Genomic DNA, 17,798 nt, shown 5'->3' on the forward strand with positions numbered 1-17,798 from the left:
TAAAACTCTCCATCAGTCTGTTGTTCTCAACTCTAGTCGTGCTGCTGGTAACATGTATGCACCTCTTGCCCAAGAGAAGAGTACTTTGTGAAGGAAGGGGTTGTTGTTGCCTGTCGTCCTTTTTATAGCCTTCCTTTCTGCACAGAGCACAGGAAATGAGACCACTATGGAGGAAGAGCTGGGCCTTGTGGGGGCCTCAGCTGATGACACAGAAGCTGAACTCATCCGCAGTATTTGTGAGACAGAACTTCTAGATGGTAAGTGTGGCTGCCACCGAGGAGCACTGGCTCTGTCTGCCTGTGTGAAAGAAGAGGTGTGGTGGGTAACAGGCCCAGGAGGAAGGCTGTTTGCTTCAGAAGGAAATACTGTCATTTTTTGCCCGGTGCCAGTTTCTATGTAGGCTGTCTGTTTCTTTGCTATGCCTCCCTGGAGGTGGTTTTTCAATGGTGAAAGTGAGTCAACCAGTTTCTATGGTCTGCAGAAGTTCTGGGATAAATTGAGTAATTGTTCTTAAAGTGAGATGCACAAACAGTGCTTGCATCATTGCTGTCTTCGTCCCTGTTCTCTAGAGAAGCACCTGTTCTCTGCCTTTGTTCCACTGGTGCTCAAGATCTGCAACAACCCTGGGCTCTACAGTGATCCAGCCCTCTCAGCTGCTGCAGCCCTCGCTCTTGGCAAAGTCTGCATGATCAGGTAATGTCTAGCCCTGCTGGCGTTCTCTTCCCAGCCTTCCTAGTCCTAAGGCACAAGCAAACATTGCAACTCCTTTCCTGTGGAGAGAATAAAACACAAAAGAGCGTTCATAGATTTGATTTTTTTTTTTTTTTTTGTCTCGCTGCTCTCTGAGAGATGGGATTTTGGTATCTATGCCTTCTTTTCTGTACCCTGTCCCGTCAGCTCTGAGTTCTGTGACTCCCACTTGCGCCTGCTGTTCACCATGATGGAGAAGTCCACTCTGCCTGGTGTGAGATCCAACCTCGTTATTGCAGCAGGAGATCTGGCCATCCGTTTCCCCAACCTGGTGGAGCCTTGGACATCACATCTCTATGCCAGGTAATGCTACACTCATTGCTGGCAGAGGACAGGTGATGAGAGCTCTGTGGAAGGGTGACACTGGGCCTCCGGAAGGTGGGAATGATCCAGGAAACCAAATGACCCAATTTTAAGGTGTCACTGCAGGGAGACAACAGACCTGGTCTGTGGAATAGGCTGTCATGTGTATCACTAACTTGGAGATACTCAGCTGTTTTCTGTGGTAACTATAACTATATGCTTCTGTCAGGTTGCGGGACCCATGCCCAAGCGTGAGGCAGACGGCTGGACTGGTGATGACTCACCTCATCCTCAAAGACATGGTAAAGGTGAAGGGCCAAGTGAGCGAAATGGCAACTCTGCTTATAGACCCAGAGGAGGCAATCATGGGAGTGGCTCAGAACTTCTTCAGTGAACTCTCCAGCAAGGCAAGTGCACACTCGGGGACCTTAGTTCACAGGAGCGGGGGAGGGCTGGTGGAGGCTGGGTAAATGACACAAGAGTTGAGTCCTGGAGAAGGTGTGTCAGTGGTGTAGAGCAGCTGTCTGTTCCTCTTTGTTGCCTAAATTAGGGTAGATAAAGGAAATTTTGCAACATGAGTTTTGTTTCAACCCTGATGTTGCTGAATTTGGCCTCACCCATTCACGTCAAGAGGCAGGCTCCAAACCAGTGCCTTGTCCCTTTGCTTTCTTGTGTACGCCTAGCGCAGGGTTGGGAACGGTTTTCTGCAGTTTACCTTCAGGCCTTACAACAGAGTCCGCTGACCTTATGGCTCAGGCAGTGCCTCATCTGGGAAACCTTTCAAAGTTGCTCTTGGCTGTGTGACATTAGGATCCTTAAATTGAAACAGTTGCAGCCCAAGCAAGCAAGAACAGTGGTAGCATTAGCCCCTGCGTGCTGTTCATTGAGCGTGATGGCTGCTGCAGGCCCCTCAGAGTTTGAGGTTTGCTGCCTGAGAAGCTGCAGTGATACCGGGGCTTTACCAACTGGGCTTGCTCTGTTAAAAGCAGAGCCGGCCACCTGACTGCTGACTTCCTACCTCTGCAGTGTCTATGACAAAACCGTGAAAAAGTAGTGGGAAGGGGAATCTGAATTGGGCTTTATCAGGCAAGATGGGAGACAGTTGCTTGAGCTGAACTGCTGTGTAAGTTTCCTTTACCAGGAAGCTTTTTTGTTGGGTTGTGACAAGGTTGGAAATCAAAGAAACTGCATCCAAGCCTGCCAAAGAACAGAGCTGTTGCAAACTAAGGGTTGCAGTTGCCGTTAGCTTGTGTAGTTGGTTGGGTTTTTTTTTCCCCCTTAGCTTCAGCCAAGTAGTTTAGGTTTGGCTGGCTGTGTACAGCTCATTTTGAAAAGCTGATGTCTTCAATCAGTAGATTCGGGGTGGGGAGAAAGGAGGTAACTTTAAGTGGGCAGCTTATTTGGCTTGACTCGAGCTGTCCTTCATAATTCTGTATCTCATGTACAACCTTATATTCTGCACAGGATAATGCCATCTATAACCTGCTTCCAGACATAATCAGTCGTCTCTCAGATCCTAACTGTGGCGTAGAGGAGGAATCCTTCCACGTTATTATGAGGTATGCTGGGGTTAAAGAAATCTTTTTCGACCAGGACTATGTTTATGCAAAGGGGGTGCCAGATCCAGGGAGGAGAAACTATGGTGACATATACAACATGCTTTTTCAGTTGTTCTCCTTGATCCGACTCTTTCAGTCTGCATCTGAAATGGAGCCATGCTGAGGGGAATTGATTCTAAAGCCACATAGTTGGGGGTGAGGAGAGACTTCACAAAGAGTTTTCACTGGCTCATTCAAAATTACTTTGCCTCTAGAAAAGGAATACAGTTGGGTTTATGCATGGGAACGTGAATATGCAACATTAGGAGAACACAACAGATTTTAAAGGCTACCTGTGTAATTTTAGTAGCCTACTGGATTTCTGTAAGCAATTTTAGTAAAACTGTAGCTAAGGTAACAGATTTAGGTTTAGGGGGTTTTAATCTGTTTGTTGTTTTGTGGGGTTTTTTTGGTTGTGGTTTGTTGGTGGTTTTTTTATCAAGAAAGCATGATTCCGTACTATAAAGACACATTGAAATATTTCAATCTGAGGGTATTGGTTGCTCATAGGCAGCTCAAAGAATGTCTTTAGTGGTAAATTACAGAAATTTTCTTCTCATATCTGAAGCCTAACCACATGAGAGGGTTTTTTGAGTTGCGTGAATCCCTGTGGATTACAGAGGGGAGTGTTGGGACAAAACAAAAGTATTGCTGTTGCTGAAGAGAAGAATAGTAAAATGTCCGGTGAGTTATTTCAACTAGTCTTTCTGTCCATGAGACTCCAGTGGATTTAGGAAGAGGGATGGAATTTTGGACAGGTAGGAATTGGAAGGCACAAAAAAGGTCCATTAGTGAAGCTGATGAGACTGATGATAATTTATGTCTGCAAAAGTATATGGATGTTTTGCTTCAGCTTTCAGTAAGGAGGGTAATGTGAAGTAATGGGAAATTCAGCATGTGGCTGCTGACCGCACATGTAGAAGTGTAAGTTAGTGTCTGAGGTGGACGCAAACCATCGCAGAGAAACAAGAAGGCAGCATGTATACAAAAAAAGGACACAATTTTGGAATTTTCAGTACAGTTTTTAATAAATGTCAAACTGGAGGTGTTACCACAGACCTAGAGAATAATATGCGTAGCGCTTGCATTAAAGTTTGGTTAAGACAGCTATAGATGGACTTCTCTGACTTACAGAAACAGACAGAGAGAGAACTGGAGCCGCCTAGCAAATAAGCGAAAAGTCAGTATTAATTTAATAAAGTAGACAAGTATCAAATTAGTCTAAATTAATTTTAAAGAAGATCTGATCATCAGTTAGCACACCACATCATATTCTTTAAACAGGGAAAAAAGGGAATAGTAGTTGAAACTGAAGTGTTTCCCCATGTAGCATTATATGTAATGTTTCCATTGTGGAGAGGATCTGGTTTAACTCAGAAACCCTGGTGGACAAAATCACAGGCCAGGAGGAGATTATGCTCCAGGGATATTTGCCAAATTGAAAAATAGGGAGGTGTAAAAAAGATAGGGATAGTAGGGGGGAGTATTGCTGTTAAAGGACTAGCTCATGGAGATTGAGAGGGCTACAGTAATAACTGAGATGAAAATTAGCAGAACAAAGTGTAAGGTTGCACGTTCAGAAATTGTTTAACCCCTGCTCTAAAGCTATGGCTAAAGCTAGAGATGTATTCCACTTGCTGTTTGAGCAGTCAAGTTATTCCTGGTTTACATATAGGGAAGCATTGGTATTGCTGGTGAGACCTTGCCTGGAATGCTGCCACGGTTCTCGTCACTTAAGTTAAAGAAAGAAGAATTGATGCTGGAACAAATGCAGAGAGAGGACTGTTGATGATACTGTCTCTTTTCTGTATCTGAGAAAAGAAGCTTAGCATGGTGGTTGTAGACATAACAAAAACTGAACAAGGATGTGCTTAGAGCAGTTATATCAAGGCCAGTGGCAACCTAACTGAGTTTAAGTTAACAGAAATGCTGGTACGAGAAAAAGGGAGGCCAGCAGGACCTTCTTACTCAATAAATAGAAGTTACTCAGTGATTTTGATGATGAGGACATCATGCAAAATGCAGAAGTACTTAACTGTGTGAAAGCCCATGTCTCTCTTTTGCTCAAGAAGCTAGGAAAAATGTGCGATCAGGTTAGCATTTAAGTTCTGTTAGGCTTTGTTCCCACTGTAGTGCAAAGTAACACCCACTTTCACATTGAACCAAAATACAGTAACACGCCTTCAGGAAACTCACAATGAAAAAAAAGTCACAGGAATGGTTTTGAGTGGGGGGACAAAAAAATACTGCAGGCCACCCCACTTCCCTCAAAGTCTGCTTGTCAAACATTCTAGTGCCAGCACAACTTGTGAAGTGAGGAAATTGTCTGGAGGTGTTGTATGCTCTTAAAACTGGATGGAAGGAGCTGATCAGAAGTTGACACTGCAGCCTCCTCAGCGTCCCTCCTGCCTCAGGCCCTGCACAGACATTAGCACTTCTTACTCCAGACCTACAAGGGTCTTTACTTTAGCTGGATTTCTTAGTTTCATCCTAGGTGGGTGCTATTACACAAACATGCAGTTCTAATTATATATTACGTCATAGCAGTTGTCCCCCAACAGGGTCTGTGATTAGTATTTGAAATATATTTATACACACTTTTAGCTTCTGAACCAAGACTGAGTCATGCAGAGCAATCTTGTTTTCTTTTGCAGGACCTCCCAGACGGATAGGATAGCTGCAGGCATCCCATGGTGGAGGCAGAAATGAGGTTTCCTCTCTGAGCTCTCAACTTTCCCATTTTTTTTTTTCTCTTTGCAGACATCTTTTCTCCTATATTACAAAAGACAAACAGACAGAGAGCTTGGTGGAGAAACTTTGTCAGCGATTCCGGACTGCCAGGTGGGTTGTAATCGTAATTTTCCTGACAAACAAATCATCTTCTTGGGAATTGTTACAAGAAACTAGCTTGTATACAGTGGTTGTAACAGGTTCCCATCATATTTTTCATGTGGCAAAGCGACAAATGTTGAGATAACCTAGATTAGGTTCCTTCCCCCCCCCCCCATCTTCCTCCTAAAAATTCATGAATAAATATGTATAAATTAAGGCTTCAGGTCTCATTACACTGTGATCAGCCCCTCTCCCTTCCCTCCTTTCTTAGGGAAAAGGTTTTGTGACAATTTAGATCTGCGTTACAGCTGAGCAAGGAGACATCCTGTGTGTGGGTTTTATGCGCCTTCGTGGTCCTTCTCCACAGGCTGTTCCCTTGCATCTCAGCTAAGAAATAGGCGCGTTCAACTGAGAAGTTGGGAGCTCCCTGTCTGGGGTGATCTCAACTGTCTAGTTGATATAGGCCCGTCCTTGTTCCGCGTGCGTGGGCTGCTCAGTGCTAACTCTCTGCCTGGGACTCCGTTTTCTTATTTGAGAGCCTGTGCCACTATACATTTATGCCTCTGCTCTGCTCTTCTGCAAGATGGGCATACCACAGAGTATATAGCGCAGGACCCATCCCATGAATCTTGGATATCATTTTGCTTCCTGGGTTTTGGGGTGGGTGTGTTTGTTGCTCCTTTCCCCAGGCTGTAACTTCACTGACACAGAAGTATACTTCCCCCCACCCCCTCCCAATGAGATAGTAGAAATTTATCTGCCTCTTTCATGTACTTTCAGTGATATCTTCATTTTGGTGCACCTCCTCCATTCCTGTGGTTTTCCTTTTCCATCGTTGTGGCTTTGCCCTTGAGGTTTAAGCTGTGTCTGTTTATCTTGGCCATTTGTACACAGTGCCTGGGCATGTGACCTGCTCAGCTGCCTCAGGGATTTGCATGTTCCCCAGAAATATTTGGATTTTTTTTCCTAAACCGGAGTGGAGAGTGGCCCCTCTCTCCAAAATTGCCTCCCAAGAACACTGGTGAGCTCTTCACACCACATTTGTTAAAAACGACGTGTGTAAGCCTTTACTAAAATGTCCTAATATTTCTGTACCAGAAAGATGATCGGTTTAATGCACGCTAGCAGTAATGCAAGTATCATTCAGACCTAAAATGTGGAAGCACCTGGATGCTGCAGCTTTGTTCTCCATCTGTCTGTATTTGGACGGTGCGTTCTGAGAGGGTATATGCAAGACAGACTTCTGGTCCTCTGCTTTGTATATATGAATAATAGGGGCTTTGGCCGAGCTTTTTCTCCTTCTATTCCATCACAGTGAGCTACATTAAGGATGTTAGTTTGCTGATTTTTATTATTTTTTTTGCCTTTTTTTTCCCCGATAACTTTTGCTGGAATTTGAATGTAGTCCTCCTTTGAAACAGTTGTTGTTGTTTGTTCACTTTATGTCTTAATGAAAATGGCCTTCTTTTATGTAACTGGCCTGTAACTGCCAAGGAAAGAGAGAGAGAGAACATCAAATAAAGCTTTGCTTGAGACTATCTCAAACATGCAAAAATGAGCAGCCAGGGGTTTTTGTACTATTGAGTTGAAATAAGGCCCTTCAAGAAGAGTCGTCACCTCACTGAGCGCATATATTCATCGTAGTTGGCAATAACTTTGGATGCTTTTTGAACAAATGACTGCATTCTTTAACAGCGAAGCCTCGTGTTTTTCTGACAGACACCAAGTCAGTGTCTGGGGGAATACGGTGACGGTTGTGAAGTGGTTGGTATGGCATGGCACTGTGTAACAGAACAACCTGAATCTCATGTTCCGCAGGGCAGAAGCACCTGCAGGATAGGCTTTATCCTCATGTGCCATAGTTTTTGGCTCATCCTTACACATCCCTCTTCATAGGAGCTAATGGCAATCTCTGTCTCTCCCAGAACTGAGCGTCAATATCGGGATCTGGCCCACTGCCTTACTCTGCTTGCCCTCTCAGAACGGGGCCTTCGCAAGCTGCAGGACAACTTTGACTGCTTTGCAGACAAGCTCCAAGACCCAGCTGTCTACAGCTGTTTCCAAACTGTGATGGCTCGATTCCGCAGAGCAGGCGGCAAACCTGAGACTAAAGTAAGGATGGGGGGCAAGTGGCCGGGCCAGGAAAACAACTGCTTTTAACACACAGTGATTGGAAAGCCCTGCAGTTCTCTGTATTAAGCAGGCTACTCCTTGGCCCCGACAATTTATCAGAGGACCTGATGGCAGTTCTGCTATGGATGTAATACTTCTTTCCCCCTGTCTTCCCCACCCCTTCACTCCCCCCCCCTTACATCTCCATCAGGTTTTGGCTGAAGAACTGGAGCAGAAGCTGGCTGCCTCCCATAACCGAGGGCTGGATTCAGCAGAGACATGCCAGGAAGGTAGTGGAACTCCAATGCCAGAGCCAGCCAAGCGGAAAACAACAGGAGGTACGTTCCTTTTGTGAGACTGCAGCCTTCCCCCTGATCCTGCAGTCCAGCAGAGACACCTGGGGACTCTTCCTCACCCTGACAGACAGAATGGCTGCTACCTTTCCCTTTTTGTGTGTGTGTGTTTTTTTTTTTTCTTGGCAGGTTCATGCCGCCATCCCCTGAACACAGTCAACAGGGATGAAGATTTTGTCACCCCTAAGCCTCGCAATCTCCGAAACCCTAAGCGTGCCCAAAAGCGTCCTCCATGCAAAAAAGCCATTATCACCTTCTCCAGTGATGAGGAGAACAGCTCTGAGGACGGTAAGGCATTGTACCTGTATGCTCAAAAGGTGAAACTGGAGAAAGGCTGTAGATTTGGCCCCACAGGGATGTTCCTTTGGGAAAGGGCAGAAGGAGGGTAGGGCTTCAGAGCACGGCCTATGTTGCCTGTGTACGTCTCTGTTGAAGGCAGTAGTGTGCTGGTTACTGACACATTTTACTCTCTCTAGAGCTATCGGCAGAATTAAGAGAGGAAGAAACCCCCACCAAAACAACCCCCATCACCAGATCTTCAGCCCGCCGGTTGCGCTGAGGGAACCATCTGCCACTGTCTTTAACTAAAAATAAAACTTGTTTTATACAGCAGTCGTCTTCTCTTGTCTGAATTACACCATAATATGGCAATGCTTTAACTGAGGACAAAATGGAAGTTGCACACCAGGCTAAAGCAATTCCCATCCTGTCTTTTGATATCTCCACAAAGAAAGGCAGTGATGAACATAGCTGCTGCTTTGACTGGCTTTGCAGATGAAAGTAAGCTGCTCTGATTAAAAAAAAATATATATATGTGTATGTATGTTTGGAAGAAAGTCTTTCTAAGAAGAGCCAAACTAACCACCGAGTACAAAATGCTCATTCTCTTTCCCTTTTTCATGTGGTTGTAAGTACACTGTTCAGCTTCTCTTAACACAGGACTAATACGATTTTGCTGGGTTTAGGCCCTTTTCTGTTTCATCCTTCTTGAAGCTCTTGCCCTGCAAAGCCCAGCAGGGCTTTGAGAAGTTACCTGCATCTTTTTCTCGTACAGATCTCATCAAATAGGAGTTGTTGAGGGATGGGGGGGTGAGGAGAGAGGGAGAAAGGCTGACTTAGGCTATAGCTAGAGTGCTTCAACAGAGAATATGTGAAGTGAATAGGAAAAAATACAACTTTTAAAAGTTTCTTTTTTTTTTTTTTTAAAAAAAAAGCAAAACCAAAAACCACAAACATAAGGACTTTAGATTTGCTCAAGTTACCAAGTATACTGTAACAACGGTTGTCTCACTGCGCTTTTTGGAATGTATTTGCTGCCAATCCAATTATGTTTCAAATAAGACTGGCGCTTAAGCTCTTTCCTTCCAGGAATGCCACATCAGTGTTCAACTCCTTGGACTGCCCTGTGAACATGAAGTGCCCTAAATTTGAATTTGTGTTAATCGCATAAACAACCTTTAACCTCCTGTCTCACAGGCAAGTTGGCATTTGTCCCAGAGCTATTACTACAGAATTATTTCCTCCTACCTGTCAGTTGCCTAGAAAGCAGACTAGTCGCTAGCTGGGCAGGAATCGGAAGGGTCCTCCTATCAGGTAGGTTCCTGCAGATCTTCTGCATTCTCCGTCTCTCGGGTTCTACCACATTCCTACAGTTGTTGTGGTCACCCTTGGTTCGCCAGTAAGTAGAGCCTGCTGCTCAGTTCTCTGGCCTGCATAAGTAACGATAAAAGACCGTTGTAGCTTATTTTGATCCCAATTTAGGAAAGCATTGAAAATCGCATAACTTTGCATTGACCTGGGAATACGTTTTTTTAATGCCAATAGCTGAATGGACATAAACATGTTAGATGCTTGTAGAAACAAGTAGAGGAAGGAATGATGGGGTGACAGGTATATTTACTGGGCTGGGACGTGTGGACCAAACATCACATGATGCCTCAGTGGGAAGATCTGCCGCCTTGCCCCCACTAATGTAATAGCCAGGTACCAATATAGATACCCTCCCCAACTCCAGAGCACGCCAGTAAGAACCGAAATAGAAAGATCAGAAAGCTACAGCAATATTGTCCCTTTCTCCTGTCCTCCCTGATAAAATTCTCAGTGAAGGCTACTTCACTGGCAGAGGCAGCAGCTACAGCATTAACAGTAAATATGACGCACAGTCGTGCATACTGTATGTAATTTCCCCACAACCACACACAGGGTACGTCACTCATAAATGGGAATGAAAGAGAAAGGACAGCATATATGGATTTCTACCCAGGCTCAAGGCTTTATGAGTCCATGCAATAAATCTTGTGTATATATGAGATAATATGTTGACAGTACTGCAGTGAGGGAGATATGAATGGGTGGATAGAGGAAGCAAGGTGGCCATAAAACTGCCTACGCATTGGCTTACCATCAGGGCATGCTTTTCCACTACAAGTGGTTAAACGCTTTTTCCTTCCGGAGAGTCGCACAGCTGCCTTTCTGAGATGGAAGGAGGGTTTGGCAGTCAATGACTGGACTGACATGGTGGCACCCTCACTGCTTTGCAGTTCATCTTTTGCTCTTTCCTGGGCACAGCGCTGCCTGGTCAAGCGAGAGTGGAAGGTCGGTGAGCGGGAGCTCCTGCTGGTCCCTTTCTGCAGGCTCTTCAGGCAGAGCATCCCCCTCTCCTCACTGGTCTCTCCTGGCATTGGAGGAATTGGCAATCCTGTGTCATGGACAGAGGAAGTCCTGCAGAAAGATGAAGCAAAAACCAAGAGGGGTTTGATCAGCTACACAGTGGCTGCTGCCTTAAGCAGACGGTTGCTGCCCTTCTGTTCCTCCCAAGCAGCTGTTTTGCTGGCCGCCACAATGACCAGGAATTGCTACTGAAGGAGTAATCCCACTCCCTTGCTTCTGAGGCAGTGGGATTACTTTGTGCCAAGATCAGTGGTGTTTCCATTCTCTGAGGGACTCCTGACCATGGTGAGCTCCAAACTCCTACACATGGTACCAGTGGAATGACATGACTGTTTTCCTTCCTTCTAGAGCCTGCAGTAATCCATCAGCCCTTTCCATCACCGTGGGCCAAGGGGCGTTCCCCCAGGGTACTTCACCCAGTTCCTAGTCCTCCCACTCTCCAGTTGCTCTGCTCCTTTCCTTTTTAAGCAAGTGTTTGCAAAAGACTGATTGTGATTCAGCAGGAGACCACTTTTCTGGTGGTCTCGCAAGCTGTAGAATCAGTGGCCCATCATCAGAGGGGGAAGGGTTTTTATGGAGGAAACTTGTTAGTGCCAGAGAGGAAAGAAGGACAATAACCTATTTGAGTCTGAGAAAACTGGGGCAATTGGGGACCCGTTGTCTGCCAAAGCCTTTTCACTTCACAGTCATTGCCAGAACATGTCAGAGCAACTATTCAGTTCTCCTGCAGTCCCAGCAAGGATCTGGGACACAGAGCAGCTGCAGCTTCACGGCACCTGAGTCATCAAGCACCTGCAATTTATCCAGGCTTTGCTGGATTTGCAAGAAAATTTGCTAATTTTCTACAGTCTCCAAAGTTTGTTGCTTGGTATGGGACAGTGATGACTCCTTCCCTCTTGCTAGCCCCAGCTTTTGCTGGCCCCAAGGAGAGGACTCGTCACTTGAGAGCTCAGAGCCTGTCCATCCCTGCAGGGCTCAGTCTGCGTGCGAGTGGGCTGGAATTTGGAGCAATTGCAAACACATTTCTGGCATTCTTCTATGCAGTCTGGGGGACACCACATTCAAGGGATGCCAGATCAAACCACCGCTATATTTTGTATCAAAACCAAAGCGTTGTTGCTTTTGTACTTACCTTTTGCTCAGGAAAGAGCTGACTCCTGGAACCTGTGCGTTCAACCTGAGATGCATCTGCCTGCGGCTGTCTTGCCGGGAGCGTGAATGCTCTAGCAGACTGACTCAGCTGCTTCTGGATGGTCAAATGTGACTAGGAAGTACGGAACAACATCCTCTGAGACATATTGCATGTGGGATGAACACGTGCTCTCTTCCCATCCTCCTTCCTCTCTTTCCCACCCCTCTGACACTTTCTCACCGCAAAGCTCCATCCATACCCTACCCCATCCAGCACACAGAGGGGAGGCTGTGTGCACCCATGTGTGCACCCATGTGTGCACCCTGCATGGATGCCCACGTGAACAGCGCGTCCCGTGGCTCTCCAGCAGTCACCCGTGCTTTGTAGTTTAAAAGGCTGGTATGAAAGTAATCCTGTTCCCCATGAAATGTCTTGGTGGAGGCTGTTAGCCAGGATCTAGGGAGTCCCTCTGTTTGCCGGCATGCCCCAGACACCTGGCCCAGGCGAGGGGTGACAGTGGACTGCCAGACAGGGTCACCAGAGCCTTGCTCTGGAACTAGCACCACCCACAGGTCACAGATATCAGGTGACACTAACATACTTGGATGCCCCCAGCTGTACAAAGTCTCTCCTGCTTCCAGCATCAGCGCTCCAGACTGAAGCCCCATGCTCACTTTTCGTGGACTGGATGTAAAACTTTCTGGCTCCTTGGGCAGGGAAGAAAGGGACGCACAAATCTGCGTCTGCAAGTGCAAAATGCTGGGAAGGAAGAGAGGGAAGAAGGGAAAGAAAGACAGGGCAAATATCTGAACCGTGACATTTGTTATCTCTGCAAAAGACTTTTTTTTTCTAATTTTCTTCTTTCCTTAAAATAAAATAAACAAAAGCAGGCAGCAGAACACTGCCTGTCAAGTTTTGACCCAATTGCTTTGTGCAACAGTACTGAAGAAAGGGGAGTTTAAGGTGTTGCTAAACTCATGCAGCACACCCACTACTAACCCTGTACTGGGGTACAGTCCCCCCCATTCTTCTCCCCTGACAAACTTTCCTGATTAGTTTCTGTCTTCACACCCAGACTGACTTCTGCACCCTGATCTCCAAACAGTGACCTCATTGCCTTGTTCAACTGGTGAGAAACTACAGTAAAATGGGAGAGGTAAACAAAGGAGGGGGAACTAATGGCCAGAAGATTTAGGAGGCAGGAATCTGCTCTTCGCCGTCCCTCTTCCATTGTGCGCCTGAGCTTGAGAAAGTGCAAGCTGAGCCTCGACGAGCTCTCTTCTGCCCTGGTTCCTCTGGAAACTCAGCCCAGCCCTCCAGATGGTGACTCAGGACAACCAGCCTGCAAGTTATACACCTGCTAGTACTAGACCCATGCTCCCTGTCACCGCTGCAAATCCCGTAGAGTTAGTGCTGGAATTCATACACCTTCTCCAGCAAGAGCACTTCATTCCCAGGCTGACCAGCTCACTAAGATATAAATATTAAAAATGAAATTCATAAAAATGAATTTATGTCAGCTCTGTGCAGCCAGCGGTGCGCCCACCACTAGTTGAGCTATTGTTCATGCTTACGCTCATTAGAGAAATAGGATTAACAGCACTCTGCCTACGAGGAGTATGTTCAATATCACTATACAATGCAACCTTCAATATCCTCCTCTGGGACGTGTTTCAAAGTGTCACCCTGTTCCTGACCCTGACAGATACCTCCAGGTCCTGGCCAGCAGCAGCTCAACTCACATTTGTCTTCCCAGACACTCAGTAAACACCTTTGTGCCTTTTTTCTTTAGAGGAAGGGGTCTTGCTGAGCTCACCCTGAAATATATCACCCTGGACAAAAGGGCTGAAAGGTTGAGGAGCTCCGGGGGGTAGTTGAGCAGAGAGCTGGGGGCCAGGCGCCTGCCAGAACCAAAGCTATAAAGGCAAAGAAGGACTAGGGACTACATCTGACACGGATGCTGCAGGTCCTGCCTCGCCTCCCACAAGCCCTGGGATAAGAAGAAGATGCTGGGACTCCAGTCGTGGCCTTGCTCGCTTCTCCTCCTCTTAGTTCTGCTCTCTGCCAGCGTTCAGACTGTGTCCTTGCCAGGACAGAGGCTACAGGTAGGAGGGACTGGGAGAGAGCTGAGGGTGGTTTCAGGAGTGGAGGGGCAATTTGGGGAGGTCGTGTGTGAACCTGGAATGAGGCGGGGTCCAAAATTCCAGCTACAGGAGGCTGCTGTCTATTCTCACTGCTCCCTCCCATTCGGTCCAACAGCCTCGGCTCTAGAGCGGCTGCATCTTTATAACCCAGCTCCTAAGGAGCACCAGCATTACCGGATGGCAGACAGAACAAACGCTTTTTAGTGCTGTCTGGCCTGGGGCAGGCTGCCTGTGGGACTCCCCATGTTGCCCGCAGAGGCTTTTAACGATAAAGAGACTGGTCCTGTCTAATTCTGCCCTGTGTCAGCAGCCACCAGAAATTAACAGTCATGTCCCTCATCATGCCTGGTTCTGACATTTCAGGGGGAAGAAGCATCCTGTTAGGCCAGGATTTTCACTCCTAAGCTCAATACTACCCCCCAGTAGCCCCTCTTTAAGGCCAAGAGCCCCTGTCAGGATGCCAGCTTCTTCACTTAAGCGAATCTTTTATCCTCTGCAATTACAGCAGTAACACTTTTGGCTTTCAAATCTACCCAGCTTCCTCTTACCCAAACCCTAACCTGAGGCCCAACACCTTGCCTTCACGTCACCCTGGGAAAGTTACAGGGAAGTAGTTAGGACGTGAACTACAATCACAAGACTCATCCTGCTATGACTCACCGCTTTCACTCCTCACTGAAGATGCCTGTGTCCGCTTCAATTAACTCGCTACCAAAAAGAGCTGCACAAAGGCATCCTCAGCCTTAGCTCAGCATCCACGTGAGGGACAGATGTGGAACAGCTACCGCAGGCTGCTTCCCTGGGCAGCCATGCCATGCCTCCACTGCGCCCAATGTACTTCCCAACCCTTGTCTCCCTACAGCTGGAGGCTGCTGGCAGTGCCGGGGGGGTACAATCAGCGTGTCGCTGCCTCCACAGATAACCTAGAGCATTCCCAGCAGATGAGGAGTCCCCATTCCTCACACCTGCTCTGCTCCTGCATCCCCTTCATAGCAGCAGGTATTTGGGGCAGGTCCATCCTCCCCACCAGCCCTCTGGAAAAAAAAGAAATGCCGCACAGCAGCTTGAGCACACGGAGATGCTCCGCATCAGCAAAAGGAGCAAGGACTGAAGCCTCTTACCTTCCAAGCATGGAGGGGGGGGGCGCGGTTTGACAAGAGCAGGGCAATCTGCACACAGGCAGAGGCTCACAGCAGCTGCCCGCCTGCTCTTTTGGGCAGCAAAATCATTTCAGCCTGCAGGAGCTGCTGGTGTAGCCCTTCCCAGCGTCTGGATGCAATGTCACAGGCACAGCGCCTGTGTGCAGGCACCATTTTATGTCCTGCCTGAGCCCTCAGGAAGGTGCGGGCGGTGGGGTACAAGGGGGTACAAGGCTTATCACCAGGAACACAGGCAGCTCCGCTCTCACTCCCCCCTCTCCTCTCTGTTTATCCCAGATGCTCCTTTCCCAGTTGCTGCCCCTGGAGCCTGAGTCCACGCCAGCCGAAGAGGACACAAAGGAGGGGTCCAGCTTTGGCCCTCAGTTTCTCTCCTCCACCCTCCCCTTCCTCCCGTCTGGGGCTAGAGCTGCCCGTCCCTCTCTCTGGCGCAAGACCCTCGCCAGTCGCAAGTGGGCACTGCCTGGAGATTGGGCCTGGAAGGCTGTGCCCAGGGGCTGCTTTGGGCTGAAACTGGACAGGATCGGGACCTTCAGTGGTTTGGGGTGTTAGCCTAGGAGGGGCTCCAAGGTGAGAGGGCCAGCAGTGAGGGCTCGAACAAGGGGCAGGGAAGAAGTAAGGGGAGACCTGAGAGCACGGATGGCAGGGAGGACCAGGAGCGAGGGGATGGGGGCAGTGGGGCAGGATGTGGGGTCACCCTTGCCTGCAGCAGGGGCGAAGGCTGGGATGCGGGACCACCCGTGCTACCAGGGATGAGCTGGGGGCCCGGCTGGGGCGCAGGAACAGGCGGGACGCACACCACTGGGCGGCTCACCACCCCGCTTCTCCGCAGCCAGAGGAGACCCAGGCGCCGCAGCACCGGCTTGGGAAGCAGCACAGCACCACAGCGGCCAAAGTCCTGAAGCTCCTGCTCTGAAGGGGAGAGGCAGCGGGGAAGCGGCGCGGTGGTAACAAGGAGGAGCTGCCCGACTCCACGGCTGCCCCTCAGCTGCAGGACCCCTGCTCCGCCGGCAGCCCCCTCCCTCCTCTCCGTGCTTGAGGACTCGCGTGCTAATTAAACAGAGCTGTATTAATTTCCGCATCCGCAAGCGGCCGTGGCTGCCCCCAGGCCGTGGGGCTGGCGGTGGGGGGGCAGGCCGGGAGATGGCGGCAGAGCCCACCGCCCCCGGCCCCCCGGGCACGGGGCCATGTTGGGTACGCACCGCCATTCCGGGTGGGCTGGGCAGCACGCACGGTTGCAGCGCAGCGCTGACGGGTCGGCGGCAGCGGCGGGGGGGGGGGGGGGGGGGACAGCGGGCAAGGTATCGACCGAGCGCCGGGGCAGAAGGGCCGCGTTGGCTCATCCCAGCCGCACTCTGCCCCCCGGCACTGTGGTGTTTGCCGAGCAAACACAGGGGCCTCCTGTTTGCGCGGTAGCTGCCCCTGAGAGTCTCCCCCTGGCCCCTCGGCAGGATGGGGCACCGTGAACCCCATCACGGGCTTGCACCCCTCCAGCCCCACTGCTGTACCATGCCAGCCATCATCCCCTGGCCTTTAAGAAAAGGTCGTAACCTCAGCCGGGTCTAAACTTAGCTGCCGGGCCCCCGGTGGCACCGGGAATAGCAGTGGTATAAGGGGAGTTGGGTTACGTTCAAGCTGCGTGACCCCTCTCTGCCCCCCGCCCCGGTACCTGCGTGGCTCCCCCAGCCCGCTCCTCCCTCCTTATCCTCAAAGCCCTGCTGGAGCCCTGCTCAGCAGAGCAGCCGGAGGGACAGGCCTGCTCCCACCACCCCCTGCCAGCCCGGGTCTGCATCCCCACCGCTCCCACACCTTCCTCCAGGACCCCCTCCCCTAGGGACGGAGGCTTTCGGGGCGTGCTCTGGGCCTTGTGCCTAACGTGGCTTTGTCCCACAAGCCCTGCTCCAAGCTGGGGGGGATGCAGCCCGGCACAGCTCAGTGGGGGAGCCCAGCAATGCGGGGGGGTGGCGGGCTGGGCAGCGGCGGCAGCCATGCAGGGAGCCCTCCCTTCTCGTAGGCAGCCGGCGAAGGCGGGCCAAGGCAGCAGACGGGCAGGATTTCCGCTGTCACGTCCCGGAGTAGCAGCAGTGCCGCAGTGCCTCATTAAGATGGTGCTCACGCTGTGGCGCGTGGCCTGCCGGGGAAGCGGCCGGGCCGCTGGCCCCATCCACAGCCCGCCTGGCTAAACCCACCCAGGGGAGCCAAAGACAGGCGTGGGGGGGGTCCCCAACCTCGGGGGCAAGAGAGCTCCCAGCCAGCACCTGCTGCCTCCCAGCACTGGTGGGAGTGGGAGATGCTTGTGGACCCGCTGCTCCCTCGGGGTGTCCCCAGCATCCCTGCGGACCCTTTGCCCTTGCCGCCATGCTGGGGGAGCAGGTGGGCTGAAAGGGTGGGTGTGTGTATGGCGGGGTCTCTCCTTTGTTACCAGGTGACAGCAGTGCACGCCGTTCCCCAGGGCGCCGGTGGCAGCGAGCCCCGGGGGAGGCAGCCCCTCACCGGCCATCATCGCGGGGGGGGTGGCGGCGGTGTCCTTTCCCGCCTCCCCAGGCCCCGCCGCCCATCTCCGCCCTGGGGACACCTCCCCGCCGCAGGGCGAGGACCCGGCTTCCTCCGGGAGCGGGGCATCTCTCACCACCATCACCGCCACCGCCATCACTGCCCAGGGGTGGCTCGGCGGGAAGGTGCAGTGCGGACCCCCCCACACTGCCGGCGCGGGGCCTTTGTTACGGGGAGGGGAGGGCAACAGGGAA

General features: G+C 50.1%; 2 protein-coding genes and 1 long non-coding RNA gene across 6 annotated transcripts in view; 2 read left to right on the forward strand and 1 right to left on the reverse strand.

Annotated features, from left to right (window-relative positions):
• Positions 1-8,632, forward strand: part of NCAPD2 (non-SMC condensin I complex subunit D2) — a 27,784-nt gene extending 19,152 nt beyond the window's left edge. For 2 of the 3 annotated variants that reach the window (XM_063352988.1, XM_063352968.1), the window contains exons 22-31: positions 146-257; positions 570-693; positions 850-1,053; positions 1,283-1,460; positions 2,518-2,612; positions 5,412-5,492; positions 7,409-7,595; positions 7,807-7,933; positions 8,078-8,236; positions 8,425-8,632. In XM_063352988.1, the coding sequence (XP_063209058.1) occupies positions 146-257; positions 570-693; positions 850-1,053; positions 1,283-1,460; positions 2,518-2,612; positions 5,412-5,492; positions 7,409-7,595; positions 7,807-7,933; positions 8,078-8,236; positions 8,425-8,507 (1,350 nt within the window). In that variant the 3' untranslated portion in view covers positions 8,508-8,632. The remainder of the gene's footprint in view (positions 1-145; positions 258-569; positions 694-849; positions 1,054-1,282; positions 1,461-2,517; positions 2,613-5,411; positions 5,493-7,408; positions 7,596-7,806; positions 7,934-8,077; positions 8,237-8,424) is intronic. The other variant, XM_063352978.1, reaches the window with a different exon arrangement.
• On the reverse strand, positions 2,638-13,584 carry LOC134524001 (uncharacterized). Its single transcript, XR_010073467.1, has 5 exons — positions 12,352-13,584; positions 11,751-11,882; positions 10,350-10,669; positions 9,476-9,657; positions 2,638-5,423 (listed from the first exon to the last, which is right to left on the reverse strand). It is a non-coding gene; the product is annotated as an uncharacterized LOC134524001 (long non-coding RNA).
• A 162-nt stretch (positions 13,585-13,746) lies between these two features.
• Positions 13,747-17,736, forward strand: LOC134523950 (C-type natriuretic peptide 2-like). 2 transcript variants are annotated; one of them, XM_063353506.1, is made up of 2 exons: positions 13,747-13,855; positions 15,331-17,736. In XM_063353506.1, exons 1-2 carry the CDS (start codon positions 13,757-13,759, stop codon positions 15,601-15,603), a joined length of 372 nt encoding a protein of 123 aa, XP_063209576.1. In that variant the 5' UTR covers positions 13,747-13,756; the 3' UTR covers positions 15,604-17,736. The 2 variants fall into 2 exon arrangements, with proteins under 2 accessions (XP_063209576.1, XP_063209574.1); XM_063353504.1 differs by lacking the exon at positions 13,747-13,855 and having other exon boundaries at positions 14,867-15,621; positions 15,884-17,736.
• Positions 17,737-17,798: the final 62 nt, after the last annotated feature.

The sequence above is a fragment of the Chroicocephalus ridibundus genome, chromosome 1, assembly GCF_963924245.1.
Source record: "Chroicocephalus ridibundus chromosome 1, bChrRid1.1, whole genome shotgun sequence".
Lineage (NCBI taxonomy): Eukaryota > Metazoa > Chordata > Aves > Charadriiformes > Laridae > Chroicocephalus > Chroicocephalus ridibundus.